General features: G+C 53.8%; 1 protein-coding gene and 1 pseudogene across 1 annotated transcript; one reads left to right on the forward strand and one right to left on the reverse strand.

Moving 5' to 3' along the window:
- Nucleotides 1-692: 692 nt before the first annotated feature.
- Nucleotides 693-2,335, reverse strand: LOC128069448 (protein EOLA1-like; annotated as a pseudogene).
- A 5,207-nt stretch (nucleotides 2,336-7,542) lies between these two features.
- Nucleotides 7,543-8,337, forward strand: LOC128069360 (melanoma-associated antigen 10-like). Its single transcript, XM_052662589.1, has one exon. It carries the CDS (start codon nucleotides 7,543-7,545, stop codon nucleotides 8,335-8,337), a length of 795 nt encoding a protein of 264 aa, XP_052518549.1.
- Nucleotides 8,338-22,414: the final 14,077 nt, after the last annotated feature.

A 22,414-nucleotide genomic window follows, 5' to 3' on the forward strand; every position in this document is an offset into this window, starting at 1 on the left:
CGCCAGGTCCCTAGGGTCACTCAAAAGCACTCTCCTGTAATAAAAAAATCTATTTCTAGCTCTAATAAAGTACAGCAAAACTCCACGGGAGTAAATAAAGTATCAAATGAGAACTACGAGTCTGTGTTCTTTCTGTCTGTCCATGCTATTCAAATGGCCCTGGGTGAGCCAGATGAGACTGGAAGCCCACGCCCCAGGCAGGCCTCAAATCCAGTCCCTTTTCATCTGAAGCATCAGCATTTCACACATTCAGCCAAGAGTGTGGCTCCCGAGCCATGCGCTGAGGCCATCCCAGGACGGGCTGGTCCCTGGGCCTTGCCTGTCACACAGCAGAAGACCCAGTCTGGCTCCTGACCGTGGGGGTGTCACCTTCCATGAGTCATGCACCCTGAAGCAGAAGGGGCTCCTCCTGGGTCCGCCAACGATGCCACAAGTTTCTGGTCAGCAGCTGAGCCTCTCTAGCTCCTCATCCAGGGGCATCCCCAAGAGGCCCACTGGAAAGCAGGGTCACCCCACTCACCAAGGGCCTTGCAAAAACATGACTTTAAACCCAAACACAAGTACAAGTTTCCACAAGCTGAACACCAGCCCTTGTTGCTCTGCCCCCACAGCTGTATTTAGGAGCCTAACTCTGGATACGGAGCAGCCAGGCACCATGTTCAACACACAAGCTTTGTGAGCCAAGGTACACTTTACAGCAGGGCAAGGGTCAACTGCAAGGACAAACCACGGTCAGTTTCTGGGCCTGCTGGCCTCTCCATGTGCCAGAGTCCTAGCCAGCTGCTGACACTCAGCCTCACCCCCAGCATTCCCCCATCAGTCCCCTGGACACTGTTCCAATATCGGGGAGTTTGGACCAGAACAGAGAGGGGAAAAACACTAACCGGTTTCCTAACAACACATTTCTCTCAAGCACCCAGACCCAGCAGGGCCAAAACGAGTGGTGACATCTTTTTGTAAAGGTAAAGTCCTGGAGACTCTTGCTGAGTCCAGAGTCCCGGCCCCCGGCCCCACACCAAGTGGGCAGCTCACCGCAGGGTGGGGCCAATTCAGACTGAACCAGACGAGCATGTCCAGGGCATGGTGGTGACCGGATGGTGTCACCATGAGCTGGTCTCTCGGTCACCTTCCTCTCGAGAGCCCAGTCTGGACAGGCCTCCTGACCAAAGGGGGTCAGGTGCTTGGGGATGTCCACCTGGAAGATGTCCTTCCCGGCCCTCCCCAGGACGGGCTGTAGCAGCCAGCGAGGGTCGGCCAGTGCAGTCAGGTACTTCCATTGCAGGTCGGGCAGCATGGCTTGATTCTCCAGCTCCTCCACCTCATCACAACCTAAGTTTTCTGGGCACAGCAAAGTGACCCCAATCCACAGGACCTGTGTGCAAAGACAGGACATGGAAGGAGAACAAGGTGATTCACAGTCATGCCTGCTAGAGTCTAAGACTGCATCACAGAGGAGACCCAGGGTGAACTGGGTCCTCTGGCTGAGCATTTCAGGTGGGCTCACCTCAACAAAGGGCACTCGGGCTGAGGCCAAGCGAGGGAGGGAGTGAAATGAAAGGGAGAGGCCTGGTGCTCCATGAACCCACCAGGCCATGGGCACCTCTCAGTCTGCCCACTGCAGGCTGCAGGGACAGAACAGGAGGGCCCCAGTGGGGAGCCTACAGACATCAGGTCCCCAAGCGACTCACCAGCAGACAGGAGTTGCTGTGGGGCTTCACCCCTGGGCAGTCAGGGGACTTGCTCAGGCCCGGCTGCAGGCATTGGGGTTGGGGAACCCAGGCTGGGTGCTGTGCTACCTCTTATAGTCTCTGCTGGGCACACCCCCCACCCACACACACACAGAGGCAAGTGCCACATGCAGACCCAGATATGCCTCTGCCTCTCAGAGCACAAATGGGGACTGAGGCCCAGAGAGGGGGTCAGGTACCTCAGGTCACCATTTCCCAGCCCAGGGACCCTCATTGCCCCTCTGAAGAAACCTCAGCCCCACCCCTCCTCCCCCTACCAATCGGTTCAACAGAAAACAAATGACCACAAGCCAGCTGAGATCCAGGGCAGCACCAGGGGCCATGCGGGCAGCACGGGGCAGGGTGTCACTTGCAGGCGATCACTCCGTGGCCAAACTTTTCCCTATCCTGCAGCAAGGCCTGGATCTGGGCAGGGCTCATCCCCAGCCTCTGCTCCGGCAGCTTCTGCCAGTCCACCTCCTCCCAATCCCAGTGCCTGATGTGGACAGCCAGGGTAGAGTGCTGGGTCCACATAGCACAGGCCGCCACCACATCTCCACGGTCTTGACACCATAAGGCTGTCGGAAGGACAGACAGCCGCACTTCATCTCCCAGGGCTCCCAGAACCTCACGTGGGTGCGGAAACACAGAACCACAAAGGCCGGGAGCCTGACACAGCAGCCTCCAAGCTCACAGCCCTGAGCCGGACATCAGCCCCATGTGTCCGAGCATCCTCCACCTCTGCTGACACAGAAGGGGGGGGAGGGGGCGGGTCACAGAGGGCTGGCTCCTTCCATCCATCTCCACACTGTCTGTTGACAGGGGTTAGCGACCCAGAGGACCCGTCCATCACATGCAGTCCGTGGGGAGGTCAGGAAGGAGGGCGGGGCAGCGGGAGAGAGGCACGTGGTGAGTTCCAAGACAGAGGCCCCTGAGACCCTGGGAGCACTGAGGAGGGAGGGCAAGCCCCTTGGCTTCAGAGCCCAGTGGCCGGGCTCTTGTCCTCTCCCAGCACAGACAGGCACAGTCCTGGGCTTGGCTTCCCCCTGCCCAAACACTGCCCCCACCCCACCTCTTAACTCCCTGGCCCCATCCCTGCCCATGCTCTGCAGAGCCCCCATCTTAGCCCAGGCCTGCTGAGCACAGATCCGTACAAACCAATCTAGCCTTGGCCCTGGATGGCCCTGCCAGGTGTCTTCCCCATGCCTTTGGGAACCACGTTCCTTGCAGCCCTTCCCACACCACTGCCTCCACTGTCAGCAGATGCCCCAGCCCCCACCTAGAGCCTAGAGAAAGAATGAAAGAGTGCCGGAACTACTGGGATGGGTGCACTCCGTGTCATTGCCAGGGCCTGGAATGGCACCATACAGGGATTACAGAATTCAAACCTCAAATAACCCTCTAGGTTACTCTCACATCTTTCCACGGCTGAGGAGGTGCCAGGGATAGAGAGATAGCCCATGACTACAGGGGACCTGACCACATGTACCTCCTTCCTCACTTCTTTCCTTGTACCTGGAAGGGCGTCCCTGTTTACTGGAGTGGGGTGATGGCAGGGGAACAGAGCCGCTGGCCTGAACCTCAGTAGATTCTCAGCACCTCTAGCAGGGAGCTTCTGTTTCCACGAGACTATGAGGATGGGGACATGGTCCCAGAGGCACCCAGCCTAGGGCATCCTGGGCCTTCCCTTCCCCAAGCACAGCAGACCCACAGTTCTCACAGGCCCATGAGGCCCCATATGATCCACCTCTTACCCCTGCTCTCCTCGCACCTGGATTCACTCGCAGTAGCTATAAAGGCCATCCTTCTATCCTTGGAACATTCCAGTGTGTTCCTACCTCAGAGCCTTTGTAGGGTGTGAGGAGTCACATCGTGTGCCCTCAAGTTCAGGTGCTGGAGTCTCAATCCCAAGCACCTCGGCGTGACCTTACAGACAAAGGAAAGGTCCTCACAGAGCTGATGGAGGTCCAGTGAGCTCATTAGGGTGGTCCCTCCTCTAACAAAATGGGCGTCCCCATACAAAGGACATTTAGAGACAGACAGACACACAGGACAACTCCGGGTGAAGAGGAAGCCCAAGCCCATGCACGCCCACCATGGCCAGCAATGCCCCATAAGTGAGAGGGAAGAGATGGGACAGACTGTCTCCACAACCCTCACAAGAGCCAACGTCAGTTGACACCTGCACATTGGCTGCTGGCCTGCTGAACCAACACGGTTTGTAGTTTGAGCCACCCAGCCTGTGTGACCCTGACATGAAACCCTTTCTCCAAAGAAGACCCTTTCTCCAAAGACGACACAGAATGCCAACAGGCACATGAAAAGATACTCAACATTCTGAATTATTAGACAAATGCAAATCAAAACTCCAATGAAATATCACCTTGCACTGGTCAGAATGCTGCTAAGCTGCTAAGTTGCTCCAGCCGTGTCCGACTCTGTGCAGCCCCATAGACGGCAGCCCCCCAGGCTCCCCCGTCCCTGGGATTCTCCTGGCAAGAACATTGGAGTGGGTTGCCATTTCCTTCTCCAATGCATGAAAGTGAAAAGTGAAAGTGAAGTCGCTCAGTCATGCCTGACTCTTCACGACCCCATGGACTGCAGCCTACCAGGCTCCTGTGCCCATGGGATTTTCCAAGTAAGAGTACTGGAGTGGGTTGCCATTGCCTTCTCTGTGGATGGACCTAGAGATTATCATATTAAGTGAAGTAAGTCAGAAAGAGAAAGAAATATTCTATGGTAAGACTTATAGGTGCAATCTAAAAAGACGATGCAAATGAAATTATTTACAAATCAGAAAGACTCAGAATAAAATTATGGTTACCAAAGGGGAAAAGCAGGGGAAGGGATAAATTAGAAGTCTGGGATTAACAGATGCACACTACTACGTATAAAATAGTACTACTGTAGCACTGGAGAAGACTCTTGAGAGCCCCTTGGACAGCAAGGAGATCAAGCCAGTCAATCCTAAAGGAAATCAACCCCGAATATCCGTTGAAAGGATGGTGCTAAAGCTGAAGCTCCAATACTTTGGCCACCTGATGGGAAGAGCCAACTCACCTGGGCTTTGTCCTCTCCTGGCCTGAACCACTGCTCCTCACACTAAGTCCCAATCTCTCATAGACCCTGATGTCAGGAAGTCAGGACAGGCCTAGTGTGCTCTTCTCACCCCAGGGGCTCCCAGGGCCAACAACAGGGGCGGGGATCTATGGGCTTCCATCAGTCCTCCCTCGGGGTCCCTCCAGTCTTCCCTCAGGACCTCACCTTGTCTCCAGGTAAGACTTTGGATTCTCTCCTGTCTCCTACTAAGGCCCCAGCCCTTATACCAGGACCCCAGTCTCTCTGAGACCCAGAATGTCAGGAATTCCACTCCCTATACCAGGACCCCAGTCTCTCTGAGACCCGAATGTCAGGAAATGCAGCATGTGCTCATCTGCCCTGTGTCCTCCCAGAGCCCACTCTGCTCTGGGGTCCAAGGTCCGCTCAGTCTTCCCTCCACATCCTCACCTTGACTCTCAAAAGAACTAAGATCTTCCCCTCTGCCCATCTGAGGCCCTGCCCCTTCTAAGAGTTGCCTAATGTCTCTGAGACACAGATGCAGAAATCAGAACAGGCTGCCAAGTGCTCATCCCACTACCAGGATCGTCCAGGCCTGACAGCAGGGGCAGGGATCTGTGGGGTTCCTTACATCCTCCCTCAAGGACCTCATCTAGAGCCCTGGCAGATCTGGGGATGCCCTTTGTGTTGACCCGAGGCGGGATCCTCATATCAACGCTCAAGGAGCACAGGGTGGATGAGCACATGCTGCATTTCCTGACATTCGGGTCTCAGAGAAACTGGGGACCTGGGAGAGAGGGCATGTCCTCAAGTGAGCAGAGGGAAGAAGTCCAGCTCCCCTAGGGTTTCAAGATGAGGACCCTCCGGGAGGACTGAGGGGACCCTGGACCCCAGTCAGAGGAGACCTCAAAGAAGCCTGTAGCTGCTATTGGCCCTTGGTGACCTTGGGGTAGGATGAGCCCAACATGCATGGTCTCACTTCCTGACATCTGGGTCTCAGACTGGGGACCTTGCATATAGGGCGGGGCCTCGGGGGGGAGCGATTCCCAGGTCCTGCTGCTGCTGCTGCTAAGTCACTTCAGTCGTGTCCGACTCCGTGCGACCCCATAGATGGCAGCCCACCAGGCTCCCCCGTCCCTGGGATTCTCCAGGCAAGAACACTGGAGTGGCTTGCGATTTCCTTCTCCAATGCATGAAAGTGAAAAGTGAAAGGGTCCTGCGGGGTGTCAAATTGAGGACCCTGAGGAGGCACTAGAGGACCCTGGACCCAAGCAGAGGAGACCTCAGAGAAGCCCGTCTCTGTTGTCAGTCCAGGGCAACCGTGGGGGCAGGATGAGCACTACACGCATGCGCTGACTTCCTGCCATCCAGGTCTTCAAGAGACCGGGGTCCCGGTATAAGGGGCGGGGCTTCAGTTCCAGAGAGGCGAGAATCCAGGTCCTGCGCGGAGGCAAGGTGAGGTGTCTGAAGGAGGACTGGGGGGGACCCTGAGTGAGGACCGACAGAACCCCACAGATCCCCGCCCCTGTAGTTGGCCCTGGGACACTTTGCGGTGAGAAGAGCACACTCGGCCTGTCTGACTTCCTAACGTGCGGGTCTCAGAGAGATAGGACCTCGTGAGTGCAGCAGGGTCTCAAAATGGCGGACGGGACAGTCCCGGGTGCTGCCTGAAGTCCAGGCTCCACGCAAGGAAGGACTGAAGCGGTTAGACTCCAACACGGAGGGAGGGATCCTGGCCCTTGGGGGGGCTCTTGGAGGCCTTAGAGCGGGGTGAGCAGGGTGAGAAGTTTTTTGACATCTGGCTCAGGGACCTTGGGATGTGAGGTTTTCGGGCGGAGGGTGGAGGCTTCCGGTTGGCAGAGGCTGGACTCCCCGGACTGAGCCGATGCCTGCCCCGTGGTCAGTGCTTGGAGGCCAGGCGGGACATGAGGAGCAGCTGAGGACCAAGCATCTGCCCAGCCTAGAACGCCCGGGAGGCCCTGGGCAGGGGCGGCCAAATGTGGGGCCCCTCAGCGCTTTCTGTACAGACTCGCATCTTGTTCTGAGTTACCCTGCAGGCCCCCAAAGGGGAGGGTCCAGGCTGTGCCAGGGGAAAGGGGAGAACTACAAGGGAGCCCCGAGGGGACCTCCCATGCCACAACTGGGGGGACCTCACAGAGTCCACTCCTCCCAGCACAAAAGGCCCAGGGCTGTGCCACACTACCCCCAAGGTGTCCCCATCATTTCTCTCACAGGAGCTCCAGGAACCAGGAGGCCAAGGCAGAAGTCTGAGGCCCATGTCCTGAGGTCGGAGAGCAGAGGAGGCCCAGGCAGTACCAGGAGTGAAGGTGAGGAGGGTGCCCTGAGTGGGGCTCCCTATCCCAGAACAAAGGGGACCCCAGAAGGCCCTAATCGCCCCGCTTTGTCAGTGCCAGAAATCTCGGGCTGTGCTGACTACACCCTGGGAAGCCACTTCACTTCTTCCTTCAGGTAGCCAAGGGACTGGCTGCCCAGGATGAGCGCCCCTGTGAGGTCTGAGTGAAACCCTCAAGGGGAGACCTGTAAGTGGCCTGTATCAGACGGCCCAAGGCCTCCCGTGGGTTCTGGGCTGGGGAGATGCTTGGTCCTCAGCTGCTCCTCATGTCCCGCCTTGGCCTCTGTGCACTGACCACAGGGGCAGTGGGGTTCTCAGCCCAGGCCATTCCCACCCCCTCCTCCCCTAAGCCCCTGTCTCACGCCTGTCTGGGGTTTGATCACAGGCATCGTCCTCCTGGTGGAGATGAGTAAGCTGAACAAGCCCGAGGAAGACCTTCAGGACCCAGGCGAGGCCCAGGGCCTGGTGGAGGTGCAGCTCTTGGGGGCTGAGGTGCAAGAGGCTGCATCCCCCTCGGCCTCCTCCTCCACAGTGTCCTCCTCAGCCCCTCGGGAGGCCTTGCCCCAGGAAACTCTGAAGGAGATGATAACTAAGCTGATGAACTTCCTGCTCCTCAAGTATCGAGCCAAGGAGCTGACTTCCCAGGCGGAAATGCTGAAGAAGGTCCTCAAGGATAAGCAGGAGCACTTCCCGGTGGTTTTCAGACAAGCCTCGGAGTGCCTGCAGCTGGTCTTTGGTGTGGAGGTGACGGGGGTATACCCCAGGAAGGACACCTACGGTATGATCCCTGCCCTGGGCCTCACCTGCGATGAGATGCTGAGCGATGGGCAGGGCCTGCCCAAGGCCGGTCTACTGGTGCTGGTCCTCAGCGTGATCATGAGGAATGGAGACCCCACCCCTGAGGAGGTGGTCTGGGGAGCACTCAGCAGGATGGGGGTGTATGTTGGGAGGGAGAACTCCATCTTTGGGGAGCCCAGGGAGCTGCTGACCCAAGTGTGGGTGGGTGGGGGGTACCTGGAGTACCGGCAGGTGCCTGACAGTGACCCTGCTCGCTACGAGTTCCTGTGGGGTCCCCGGGCCTATGCGGAGACCAGCAAAGAGCAAGTCATGGCATTTGTGCTCAGGGTCCGACGAAGGACTTTGAGGGCCTTCCCACTCCTGTCTGCAGAGGCTGCGAGGGAGGAGGACAAGGAGGCCTGAGCCAGAGCAGCAGCCAGGCTAATCTTTGCCTCTGTGATTGAAGAGGGAGTAGTCAGCCTTCTCAGAACTGAGGGCCTGGGCCAGTTGGGGAAGCCATTGTGTAGCACCTTTGGGTTCCTGTTCTTTATGATGATAGGCAAATTCATTTCTCTTTCCTTTAGAAAATTGTCAAACTTGGATTGTTTTAATGGAAGGCTAAATAAACTTGAGTGTCTCAGCTTTGTGAATGATGATCACAGTGTGTTTGTGCTTACCCAGTTCAAGAACAGGAGTTTTGCTATTTTGTCAAAGCAATTGGGAACTCTTCCATTTTGTGTTGTGGTCCTGAACAGGATACAGTGGAAGTGGAATTAGGACTGTTTTGGAAATGTGAACTTACTGAGCAGTAGTATTGATGGGGGAAGAATTAGATGATAAAAGTAATCGTAGTGAATTCATGCTTCCGTCCTTCTTGTGTAGCATTCTCAAAAACTAAATTATCTCCGTTTATTTGGATTTGCCTGGGTTATTTAAGGAAGTAGGAGACAGTTCATCTGAGCCCCCTGCTCACTGGCTCATTTATTCCGAAGACCTTTATGGAGCCTCTGCTCCATGAAAGTCCATGTTAGCAGTGGGGGCACTAGGAGAAGCAGAACACCCCCACAGCTAGAGTGAAGGTCTCAGAGCCGCAGTCACACAAGGAAGGTGGAGAGACGTCCCCTAGTCCCACGGAACAAGGCAGCACTGGAAGGGGTGGTGGGGCTCCAGGAGGAGCACTCAAGTGTCGGTACCTGAGCCAGGGTGGTTTGGGGCTTTGAGAACTTGGGTTCCTTCTGTGGGAGGTGATCATGATGAGGTTGGTTGGTGGCAGCCCTCAGACTTACAGGCAGTGTGTCATGAGGTTGATGGGAAAGTCTGAAATGGATCATTGCTGTGAGGTGTCCTTTTGCATCTTGGATAAAGCCCAGAGAGATCTCTTTCTGAGGCAGGAAGGAAGGGGTCCTTCCTGGCTCCTGAAGCATTGCTGTTGACCACAGGGGCAAAGGAGGTGTTTTCTACCACCCCCCATCTGCTATGAATCCTGGAGAAATGCGAATCTTGCTCTTTGAAGTATTTCACTGTGTTCCCTTGGCTAGCCATCCTCTCTGCCCTGGGAAAGCTGATTACCAAGTATATTGAAATGACAATTTATTTGGTCATCTGGACTATATTTCAGCCACTGGTGAGCATGGTCTAGATTTCAGTGGGAAGAAATGTGTGAGGAGAAGCTGCAAATGTGCACAGGACATGCTGGGTGTCTGGAATCCTGGGAACAAGTTTCACAGCTGAGAAAGACACTGCTCCCCACCCACAAGCACACACAATGCCCAAACTGAATAATATATCCTCCAAGAGGAAAACACTCAGAGCAGCAATTTTGCCTGGTGTTCTATTCTGTTTCCTATTGAGCTGCCGATTTTCTGAGGTGTCTTGAAAACAAAACAGTTTCCTGAGGAGAGAGGGACAGAGTCTGGATCTGAATCACACTAGAAATAACTACTCGCCAGTAAAGATGTAACATCTGCCAGAATCCCTGGGTTCAGGCAGGTTGAGAAGTGTGGAGGCAGCAGAGGACTTACAGGTTAAGGCTGTGCCTGGCATCAAAGGGCAGGAGCGACTTCCGGCCCTAAGGAGGTGGTGGGGGTCACTGCAGTGGGGGGTGCAGACGGGTGCAGGGGGCGAGGGGGCAGCTCTGTGCTGAGTGCCAGAGAACAACGGGAACAGGAGATGTGATTCTGCCCACATATATGGCAGCTGCCAGATAGTCAGTGGACTCTTGGAAAAGGTGGAGAATTTCAAGACCCATGTGACCTGCTCAGACTCTCCTCCCCAAAACAAAGGAGATTTTGTCATTATAAATTCTAACCATTGTTCTTGTTGAGCATTTGCTTGGAAGTGTGGAATTGAAGAGATGTCAGGTGTTCAGTCACCTTTGTCTTCCTCTCTCCCTGCACACATGGGGACACGACCTTGCCAGGCCTCTTCACTTAGGAAGGGTCATGTGATGACCCGGGGCCAATGAATTTTGAGCAGAAGCATTTTTGTCAGGACCATTTGTTTTGAAGGGACACAGGCGCCTGGGGGTTGATCCTCAAGTCAGGACAACACACAGACATAGACCACTCGGAGTGTGGTTGCTCTCCCAGAGACTAAAGTCCTGCGTCTCTGACCCTTGAGAGAGGCTGCCCCGCAAGGAGCTGGCTGCAGGGATTCCTCCTACCACACCCACAGTCACACCCCTGCTGCCCTCCCTGAGCTGCACTGTCAGCCCCCTCGGGGCTGTGCTCAGTCTCCATCAGGAGGCCAGCAGCTAGGTGCCAAAGTTCCCTGTTGGGACTGGGGGCATCCTCCTTGTGGGGCCCAGCCCCGAGGCCAACCACCCCTGCTGCCCACAGCACCCCTTCTTCCCCAGAACCTGGCCTTGGGATTTGCCCTACCTGCCACAGGAGCCGCTTAGGCCCTGGTCCTGATGACCTCATGCGTGTATATTTATCTGGAAGTCCCAGGGCAGCATCCCCTTCCACAGTGCTTCAGGTGGAGCCGACCGGACTTGACACAGCATCTGGGTGATCTCCTCATGGTGGGTCAGTAGTATTCATTGCCATAGAAGTGCAGGGCACATGTCTAAGATCCTGAGGTGTATTAGACCATTCGCTGTGGAATCCCATGTGTTGGAGGAAACTCGGGGTCTTGTGAATGTGACTGTGCGGTCCTAGCTTTTGAGCCTGAGTGTGAGAGGCAGAGGGGTATCTAATCAGCCATCCGCAGAGCCAGGTAGGAGCCAGTCAGGCTGTTTGAGCAGAGGACAGGCTCTAGCAGATGGCAGGGTTGGTACCCAGGATGCTCTCCTAGGTGCAAGAGGCCCCAGACTCCAATGAGGATTTGGAAAGTAACCAGGTCCCAGGGGTGCAGGCTGCAAAGAGGGTCGGCCGCCCCATAGAGGTGGAAGCAGCAAGCCTCTGGAGATCCCATCTGACCTGGCTGGGAGAGGGAGTGGGGAGCAGATGCCGCTGCAGGTGAGCTGCTGCCCGGGTCTCCATGAGGACATCCGTGCTCTGGGGCCAATTCCGGGACCACAGCCCCGGGGGCCACTCCAGGATGGATACATGACACCTTCATAACAGGTACTCCTCACGCGCCTTATTGGAAGTGCCTGCTAGGTGTAGTTGGGATCTTGCTCTGGGTACATAAGAACCTCAGGCCTTTGGCTGCTAGGGGGCCCAAACTGCTCCCCACAACCGACTTATACGGAGGTCATTTCCAGGATCCAGCATCTTCAGCAGCAGCCTCTGTGTAGAAACACACCACCATGTTCCCAAGCTGATCTTGCCCAGGGCATCACAGATTGGACAGGTGCCATCCCTGGCTTAAGGATTCTCAGTGAATGTTCTGCTCCTTTGTGAAGTCCCTGTGTTTCCTCAGGGCTTCCCTGGAGGCTCAGTGTTAAAGAATCTGCCTGCAATGTGGGAGATGCAAGTTCGATCCCTGGGTGGGAAGATACTCTGGAGGAGCAAATGGCAGCCCGTTCCAGTATTCTTGCCTGGGAAATCCCATGGACAGAGGAGCCCCGAGGGGGGCTACAGTCCATGGAGTCGCAAAGAGTCAGACACGGCTGAGCGACAGAGCACACTGAGACGTACACCAAGGTAAAGGTTTGCTCTGGACCCTTGTATCTTTGGCAAGACACTGGCCCCTGCCTGGATCTTGACAGACTTCTGTGGCAAATAACACTGGCAAACATCTTAAAGTGGTTTTTGAGCAAGTACAGGGTTCCAGGTCTACACCTGGCCTCGGTTGGTGGCTTTTGCCACATCCAGGCAAACATCTATGAGGTTGGATCAGGGCAGTGTTTGTGGGACTTGACAAAAAGTGGATCCAGAGATGTTTCTGTGGTGGGAGAGGCCCGGTTAGTATATTATATGGGATTGGAGGTTAAGGGAGAGGGAAAGCTGCAGGTAATTTAGCAAGGGTCGTTTCACACTTACAGGTTCTGTGTGCTTGTGTTTGGTTTCCTATTTCCTTTTTTATCATACTCAGCATCTTTTGCCCAGAGTTTCCTTGTCTTTTTTATTGAAACTGTCAATAGACTTTATTTTGACCTTTTCCTGTGTAACTCTTTAAGATTTGAATAATATTTGTGAAAATAGCAGAATTCTCACATGCCCTTACCCAGTTTCCCCTGTTACTAATATCTTACCTTAATGCGATACATTTATTACAGTTAATGAGGAAGTATTGATGCATTATTTATTGTCAACTAAAGCCCATGCTCTACTCAGATTTCTATAGGTTTTACCCACAGGATCCTGGCGAGGAAACCACCCTAACATTTCGTTGTAATGTCTCCTTGGGTTCCTCTTAGCTTTAACATTTCTTTGTTTTCGATGATCTTGACAGTTTTGAGGAGTACTCAGTAGATGTTTTGTACAATGTCCCTTGATTAGCATTTGTCTGATATTTTACTCGTGCCTAGTCTGGGATTAGGAGTTTGAGGGAGGAATATTACAGATGTTAAATCCCACTCTCATCACATCCTATCAAGTGTATATACTGTTAGCACAATTGATCACTGATGATGCTCTCATTGATCATCTGGCTGAGATAGTGCTTGTCATGTGTCTGTGCAATAAGGTGATTGTTTTATGCCCCCTTTCCATCCTGTCCTCTTTGGAAGAAAGTCTTGCTTCAGGGGTGGAGAATTGTGCTCCACTTTCTAGAAGTGGGAGTGTCTGTATAAACTGGAATCTTTCTCGGTGGGAGATTTGTCCGTCCTTGTTTGTGTAATTAGGAAATCATTTATTTTTCTCAGTATGGACTCATGGTATTTATATTACACTTTGGGTTAAAATGCAATACAACTTTATATATTTTTTATTTTCAAATTGTTCAGACTGACCAGTGGGAGCTCTTCCTGTCAGCTCTCTTTGTATATACCTTTGTCATATCCCTGAAAACCTTGCTTCCTTTTTTGAAACTTTTTGAGCACTTTTTTTTTCACACCCTACAAAGATGCTCTAGGCTCATTTTCCATCTTTCCCGTCCCAATTCTAGAATCATCAATTTTGCCATGGAGCTCTTGTTCCTTTTATTGTCAAATGATATTGACAAAACTACATCTGTACACTAAGTGTGCTCATTGGTACTGAAGGGTCATTGATTCTCGGACCTCTTGGTGGTCAGAGGAAAGAATTATATGTGTACTTCCTATCCTGTGTTTATTTATATCTCTAGAAATACTTTGATGGTAATGATTTCATGGATATGACACCAAAAACACAGCCAAAAGAAAAGGAAAAAAACAGATAAATTGGACCTCATTAAAAAAAAAAAAAAAACTATGTGCATCAAAGAACACAATCAAGGAAGCTACCATATGATCCAGGAATTCCACTTCTGAGTGTATATTCAGAAGGAAATGAAAACAGGATATGGAAAAGATATCTTCACTCCTACATTTATTGCAGCATTGTTCACAATATACAAAATATGGATACAACCTAAGCGTCCGTCAGTGGATGAATGGATAAAGAGGTGACATATTCAGTATGCAGCCATGTGAGAGAAGGAAATCCTGCCATTTGCAACAACTTGGAAGGAGCTTGAGGGCATTATGCTAAGTAAAATAAGGGAGACAGAAAAAGATAAATACGGTTTGTTATCACTTACATGCGGCGTCTAAAAAGGACAAACTGGGACTTCCCTGGCAGTCCAGTGGCTAAGACTCTGCACTTCCAATGCAGGGAGCGTGGATTTGATCGCTGGTTGGGGAGTTAAGATCCCACATGCTGAGCAGCGAGGCCAAAAATTAAAAAATAAATAAAAATAAATTTAAAAAGTAAAACGGTCAGAGAAACAGAGAAGAGAGTAGTGTTTACCAAGAATCAGGGGATGGGGAAATAGGGAGAGATTGTTCACAGGGTACTAGCCCCCACTCACAATACTACCACATTTTGGGATCCAATGTATAGCAGGAGCTTACAGCTCACAGTTCCTTGTCAAATACTTGACTGTTGCAAAGGGAGCAGAACTTCTACATTCTCACCACAAAAGAGAAATGGGACAGGATGGAGGTGGTAGCTAATACTATGTCTGTGATCATTTCACCATTTATACATGTATCATATCAACATGACAAGATTTTTGCTTGAACTCCATCCCTCCTTGCTAGCGAGGCTTCTAGAAAAGTGGAGTAAACCTCACTGCAATTGTAGTGTCATTCACCCATGTGATGCTTCCAGATTTCAGGAAGAAACAGTTTTCAGTGTGCGTGAAATTTTAAATGTCCCATAGGCGATACTGTCTCTTCTGGCTCAGGTACAGCACCCACATGACACTCTGGAAACCATTCTGCAGATCAGAATCCTTTTCTGCTTGTTTCCGTTTTTTAAAGTTGGATTCATGTTGATGTATGGCAAAACCACCAATACGATATTATAAAGTAATTAGCCTCCAATTAAAATAAAAAACATAAAGTTGGCATCTATATATTGTCGTACTTTTCTTTTTTGTTGTTGTACTTTTCTAATTTCAAATTCCCTTGCTTTCCCTGACTGAAAAGTAGGAACACTGTACAGGTTAAGAATTCTTTCCTGGTTCGACGATTTATTACTCACAAAGCGTCACCTCTCCCCCCATGTGCAGAGAACAATGTGAGTCCATTTCCCAGCTTTGACAATAAGCACCACACAATCAAGTTTAGTAAACCCCACGTGTTTACTATGGGTGCAGTTGCCCTCCATCCAGCATCTGTGCTGGGACTGCAGCCTTCTCTCAAGGGACAAGGAGGCCCCCTCTTGAGTGAGGACGACACCCCAGAACAGAGGGTCCCATAGAATGCAACTCCACCATTACTGGGGACCCCAGGCCGGGCTGTCAGTCTAAGAACCCCTCCACCATGCCCACTCTTCCTCAGTGAACTCGGGGAGCCAGAGGTTGGGTCTGTGGGGTGCAGTCTCAGATGGGCAGAGGGAGGGCCCCACGTCCTGCGGAGACTCGAGGTGAGGACCAGAGGAGACTGAGGGTTCCCAGGGAATATATGTGCTGCCCTCTTGACAGCCCTGGGGGACCACGAGGCATGGCGTCCAGATGTGACATCACTGATCCCACTGGGAGGTGGAGAAGTGAGGGCCTGGGTCAGAGAGCTCGGGTTCAGGTCAGCAGAGTGAAGGCGCCCAGCCACGCTAGGAGTCAAGGTAGTGGGGCCAAGGGGGCTCTGGGGCCCCAGGACATACAGGTCATCACTGCTCTCAGCCTTGGGAGACCCTGGCAGGGTTGTGGGAATGAGTTCCCCACTCTGGTTTCCCTCTCGGGTGTGCTGGCTTGACAGGGCCTGGGTCTCTAAGGGAAGCAAAATCAGGTGGGTAGAGGGTGGTGCCCAGACTAGCTGAGAGTCAAGGCGAAGAGCAGAGGGAAGGCTGAGTGACTCGTGGGACATCGTATCAGCCCATGGCGTCCTCAACCACTAAGAAGCCCTGGCCTTGGAGCCTTGCTGCAACGTCCACAGCCTCCTCCTGGGGCCTCAGGGCAGTGAGGCCCTTGGTGTGAGGGTCTGGCCTCTGCCGAGGACTTTGGCATCCCAGGACCTGCCAGGGCTCAGGATGAGGACCCGGAGGGTGAACACAGGTGACCCCACAGTTCCACGCCTCTGCTGCCAGCCCTGGGCATCCCTGGTGGTGGGATGAGCACTTGGCAGCATGTCCTGACTTCCACATCAGGGGCTCAGAGAGACTGGGGACCGAGGATAAGGGGTGGGGTCTCATGTGGGCAGAGGGAAGGGTCCAGGTCCTCATGGGACTCAAAGGGCATGCACTAATGTACTTGGGGGATCCTGGACCCCAATCTGAGGGGACCCCACAGACTCCCACCCCCTACATTCGGGTGGTCTTGGAGGTCTCAGTGTAGAATTAGTGTTCTAGGCTGGTCCTGAGTTTCAGAATTCGGGTCTCAGAGAGACTGTGGACCTGGTTAAGAGGAACGGGGCCTCATTTGGGGAGAGGAGAGAATCCCAGGTCTTACCCAGAGGCAAAGTGAGGTGCCTGAGGGAGGACTGAGGGGACCCTGGACCCCAATGAGAAGAGACCTCAGAAAAGCCCATCCCTGCTGTCAGTCCTGAGACACCCTGGGATATGATGACTGCAACAGGCATGGTCTGACTTCCTGACACCCAGGTCTCAGACTGGGGACCTGGTACAGGGGGCGGAGTTCCTGACATCCGGATCTCAGACTGGGGTCCTAGAACAGTGTTCAGACTTCCTGACATCTGGGTCTCAGAGAGACTGGGGCCCTGGTGTGAGGAGCAGGGCCTCAGCTGGGGAGAGGACGGAGCCCAGGTCCTAGCGGGAGTAAAGGTGAGGATCCGGAGGGAGGAGTGAGTGGAGCTGGACCCCAGACCAGAGGGGACCCGGGTTGTCCCCAGGAGGGAAGACCACGTGCAGCATATCCTGACATCCGGGCCTCAGAGTGACTCGGGACCTTGTGAGAGTAGCAGGGCCTCAAAGTGGTGGAAGGGAAAATCCCTGGTCCTGCCTGGAGTCCAGGCTCCATGCGAAAAAAGACTGAGGTGATTGGACCCCAAGGCAGGGAGGTTTGCTAGCACTTGTCGGGGGGGTGGTCTCGGAGGCCCCAGAGCGGGGTGAGCAGGGTGAGTAGTTTATTCACCTATAGTGTTGGGGCCTCGGCAGGTGAGGTTTTCAGGTGGACAGCAGAGGCTTCAGGTCGGCAGGGGCTGGACTCCCCGGCCTGAGCAGAACCCGCCCCTGTGGTCAGTGCTGGGAGACCAGGCAGGACGTGAGGAGGAGCTGAGGACTGAGCATCTCCCCAGCCTAGGGCCCGCAGGAGGCCCTGGGCAGGTGCAGCCACAGGTGGGGCCCTCCATGCTTTCTATCCAGACTTGGGTCTTATTCTGAGTTTCCCTGCAGGCCCCCAAAGGAGAGGGTCCAGGCTGTGCCAGGGAAAAGGGGAGCACTACAAGGGAGCCCCTAGGGAACCTCTCACCCCACAGCAGGGGGACTTCAGAGAGTCTACCCCTCCAACAAGCACAGAAGACCTAGGGCTTTGCCACAGTGTGCACCCTAGGTGACCCCTCCATTTCTCTCTTAGGAGCTCCAGGAACCAAGAGGCAAAGGTGTAGTTCTGAGGCCCTTGTCTTGAGGTCAGGGAGCAGAGGAGGTCCAGGCAGTGCCAGGAGTCAAGGTGAGAAGGGTGCCGTGATCATGCACCAGGGTTACCCCATCCCAGAACAGAGGGGACCCCACAAGGCCCAAATCCCTCCACCGTGTCAGCCACGGAACTCAGGGCTCTGCTGACTGCACCCTAGGGAGCCACCACCCTTCCTCCTTGGGGTAGCCAGGGGACAGCCTGCCCAGGAGAAGCACCCCTGTGAGGCCCAAGAGCACCCCTCAAGAGGAGACCTGTATCAGACAGCCCAGGGTGTGTTTCTCAGTTGAGGCCATTCACACCCACTCTCTCCTGCAGGCCCGTGGTCCCCATCTGTCCCCCTGCCTCACTCCTCTCTGTGGTTTGTTCCCAGTCATCATGCCTGGGATGCATGAGCTCCGCCAGCCTGAGAGAGTCTTTCAGGATCCAAGAGAGAAGGAGGACCTGATGGAGGCACAATTATTTTGGGGTGAGGAGGAGGAAGAGGAGGTGGCGGAGGAGGTGGAGGAGGTGGAGGAGGAAGTGGAGGAGGTGGAGGAAGAGGTGGAGGTGGAGGAGGTGGAGGAGGAAGTGGAGGAGGTGGAGGAAGAGGTGGAGGTGGAGGAGGAGGCGGAGGTGGAGGAGGAGGCGGAGGTGGAGGAGGTGGAGGAGGAAGTGGAGGAGGTGGAGGAAGAGGTGGAGGTGGAGGAGGTGGAGGAGGAAGTGGAGGAGGTGGAGGAAGAGGTGGAGGTGGAGGAGGAGGCGGAGGTGGAGGTGGAGGAGCTGGAGGAGGAGGTGGAGGAGGAGGCGGAGGAGGTGGAGGTGGAGGAGGAGTTGGAGGTGGAGGAGGTGGAGGAGGAGCAGATAGGGGAAGCAGATGCAGCTTCCTCCTCCTCTTCCCTCCTGGTCCGGGGAATCCTGGGGGAGGGGGCTGCTGCTGAAACAGCCAGTCTCCCCCAGAGCCCTCTGGGTGTCTGCCAGTCTCCCATGCCTTGGTTGCCACTCTGGAGAGCCAATCTGAAGAGCACGGTCTCAGCAGGCAAGATGAAGTGCCAGGCACCTTGCGTGACCAAGAAGGTGCCAGGTCCTCACTCCGAGATACACTACGGGTGAAGATGAATGAGCTGGTGTGATTCCTGCTCAGCAGGTATATCACCAAGGAGCCGATTACAAAGGCAGAAGTGCTGAATAGTGTCCTTAAAGATTACCAGGACCACTTCCCTGTGGTCCTCTTTCAAGCTGAGCAGAGCCTGCAGGTGGTCTTTGGCTTGGAGGTGGACCCCAGTGAACACAGGTATGTCCTGCTCCCCACCCTGGTTCTCACCCTCAGTGAGATGCTGAGGGATGGGCAGAGGTTGCCCAAGGCTGGCTTTCTGGTGGTGATCCTGTGCCTGATCATCATGTACGAAGACTGTGCCCCTGAGGAGGAGGTCTGGGCAGAACTCTGCAGGATGGGGTTGCATCCTGGGAGGAAGCACTACATCTGTGGGGAGCCCAGGGAGCTGCTGACCCATGTGTGGGTGCGGGAGGTGTACCTGGAGTACCAGCAGGTGCCTGACAGCGACCCTGCCCACTATGAGTTCCTGTGGGGTCCCCGGGCCTATGTGGAGACCAGCAAGTTTAAGGTATTGGAGTATCTGGACAGAATGGGCTGAAGGGGTCCCAGCTCCTTCCACCCCCTCCGCAGAGGCTTGAGAGTGGAGGAAGAGGGACCCTGAGCCAGAGCAGCAGCCAGGCTCCTTTCAGGCCCATGTCCAGCAGCTTGTCCTGGGGGACAAGAAAGGAGGCTTATCCTTCCCTTCATGATTGAAGACGGACAAGTCAGTCTTCTCAGCAGTGAGAGCCCAGGCCCATTGGGGGAAGTCGTTGTGTGGTGTCTTTGTGTTCCTGTTCTCTACAATGACATGGAGACTCCTCTCTCTTTTCTTTAGGAATTTTTCAAATGTTATTCCTTTTTATAGAAGACGATGCATCCCAGTATCTAACTATGTCAGTGACATTGATCACCGTGTGTTTGTACTTAGCCAGTTCAAGAACATGAGTTTTGCTGTTTTATAAAAGAGATTGGGGACTCTTCCATTGTTTTTCATGGTCCTACACAGCATAGTATGTAATTAGAACTAGAACAATTTTGGAAATGTGAACTTACGTAGCACATTGGTTGTTGGAAGAATTAGAAAATAAAAAGTGATAGTTGGAATTATTGCTTCTTAGACTTTTTGCGAGTCATGTTGTAAAGCTAAGGGATCTCTGTTTATTTGGATTTGCCTGGGATATCTAAGGAAATAGCAGACAATTAATTTGAGTCAAATAGCCCCTGTTCCTTGGCTCCTAATTCCCAAGACCTTCATGGAGCCTCTGCTCCGTGAAAGGCCTTGTGTTAGCAGTCGGGACACTAGGAGAATCAGGAGACCCCCCACACCTAGAGTGATGTTGGTCTAGGAGCTAAAATCACGTGAAGTGTGTCTTAGGGCTGAGAAGAAACCGAAACGGGCTGGAATAAACCTCAGAGGGATCTCTTTCTGGGGGAGGAAGGGGTCCTGGCTCTTGTTGCATAGCTATTGACCACAGGGGCAAAGTAGGAGTTTTCTCTACCCCCTATCTGCTAGGAAACCTGCAGAACTCCGGTCACACTCCCTCGAAGTGATGCCCAGAAATCCATAGACTGACCCTCTCTCTCCTGGTTCCAGGGAGCCAGAACCCAAGGTGTTAATTAGTTTTGAATTATAGACTGTAACTGGCCATTATAATCAAGGATTTGACATTGGTTGGGGCTGAAGTTACGGAAAGTAAGGGTTTGGATGGAAAATCAGCTGAGATAGAGGCAAGGAGAGGTTCTTGTTCTATTTCCTGGAGCCTCTTGTCATGTCCTGCTGCAACATTCCTCCACACCCAAATTTAACAGGTCCTCTAACTGCAAATGGGCATTCCCTGGTAGCTGAAACAATAAAGAATCTGGTCACAATGTGGAGACCTGGGTTCAACCCCTGGGTCGGGAAGATCCCCTGGAGGAGGGCAGACAATCCAGTATTCTTGCCTGGAGAATTCCCTGGACAGAGGAGCCTGGTGGGCTAACAGTCCATGGAGTCACAAAGAGTCAGGCATGACTGAGTGACTAACACTATGGTCCACAATGGTCTAACTGGAAAAGGTACATAGTTTTATCTATGAAACATCTTGTTTGGCTGATTAGCTATTCCACATCCTATTGAGGTTCATATTGTTTGACATACCCTGGATCACAAAGACGCCAACCCCATCCACTCAACAGTGGAGGAGCGTCTGGGGGCAACAGTGTGAGAGATTCCTGCCCCACCATCACAGTGTCTACGGCCTTCAGGCCCTGTGAGCTCAGTCTCATCCCTCGGGCATACCCTGCAGCCAAACACACAGGGCTCCTCACACCTCCAAGATGAAGAACTGAGGCCATGGGGCTTGGGCTTCTTTGCAGGACCACGTGCTAGTGATGGCTGGGGTGGGCTCAGAGCCCTGGTCTCAATTCCTCTGGAGCCCCCGCTCTTCCCACCCACCCCATGCCAAGGCCTGACCTTCCAACTTCTCACGCCTTCCTCTTCTCAGTGCTACAGGATGCCCCTGAGGTGACAAAAGCTGGCCCAGGGAAGGAAGGGGATGAGGAAAACCAGAAGCACTGTGGGGCTGCTCTGGGGTTTGCTGAGAACTGACTCTGCCGGGGGCTGGCATCTCTGTCCAGTCCCAGCGCCTCACGCATAAGGGCGGCACCCTGTCCCTGCTGCTGCCATGGGGCCTCCTGCCCAACTGAACCTGCCTGGTTGACCAGCTCCTCGCTGAGCAGGAGGGAGGAGGACCTGACTGTATGGTCCCAGTGCCCACTGGGATAAGGTCCCTACAGGAGCCTCCTCCAATATGGGAGGAAAGGTAACATGGGTGGACCCTTGAGGCTCTAGGTCTCCCCAGCCGCAGTGAGGGAGGAGAACAGCTGGAGGGCCTCTGGGCTGGGAACACCGGGGCTGGGCCACCAAGCACAAGGGCAGGAAAGCCAGGCTGAGAAAGGCAGGTATTGAACATCATGAGGGCTTGTGTGTGCACAACACAAGTGTCCTGAGCCATGGCTGACAAAGACCCCTCAGTGACACACAAACCCACTGCGAGGGTCTGGGTGGTGCCTCGGGGAGGGAAACCAGGAAAGGCAGCTCCCTCAGGACCCAGGGGGCAAGGAGGAGCCCCGAGTGTGGCAGTGGGAGGGTGCAGCGGCAGGAAAGGCCACCTAGCCAGGCTGCCCACAGATGCCATGGCCTTCCGTCCCCTTCTGAGGAGCCACCAGGGGCCCCCACCGACGTTCATAGCCTCCAAGGTCATGTCCCAACCGGAGTAACTGACCTGAAGGAATGCTTTGTAAGCCTGTTTAGAAGCCAAAAGGCCAGGGAGCAAGCCCAAGTCAAGGCTCCATCCACGCTGCCAGTCCTTAGCCTGAATTACCCCTGGGAGAGCCTCTTCCATACCCTTTTAGCAGTCTCTTTTAGACAGCAGGCTGTGGCCCTCACACGGGGCAAAAGAGCCTGCCGTGTGGCAGAACTGAGGGACAGTGCCCTAGGGTCCTTGCACATAGGCCTTTCCAAGGTGCCAGTCTGTCCCCTACATGGTGATGTTGAAGAACAGTGGCCCACAAAGGCCAGAGAACACGCATCTCCAAACCCAGTGCTCAATTGTCCATTTACAGTGAAGACAGGTGACTTCCATTAGGATTTCCTCCAGTCCCACACCCAGACTCTCACCCTTTTTCAGATACAGGTAGACAGGGGTTTCCTTTGGTCACATCTAACTCAACAAGTCACACATGTCCCTGAGAGTGAGTGTATGTAAAGGAGGCCCATTGAAAAGCGCCTAACCCAAGAGCCAGCAAAATCATTTGATGGACCTGGATCTGGGTAAGGGAGAACAGGTC

The sequence above is a fragment of the Budorcas taxicolor genome, chromosome X (assembly GCF_023091745.1).
Source record: "Budorcas taxicolor isolate Tak-1 chromosome X, Takin1.1, whole genome shotgun sequence".
NCBI lineage: Eukaryota > Metazoa > Chordata > Mammalia > Artiodactyla > Bovidae > Budorcas > Budorcas taxicolor.

What these genes read in the sequence shown, in the direction of transcription:
- LOC128069360 (XM_052662589.1), top strand. Translation starts at nt 7,543, where the DNA reads ATGAGTAAGCTGAACAAGCCCGAGGAAGACCTTCAGGACCCAGGCGAG.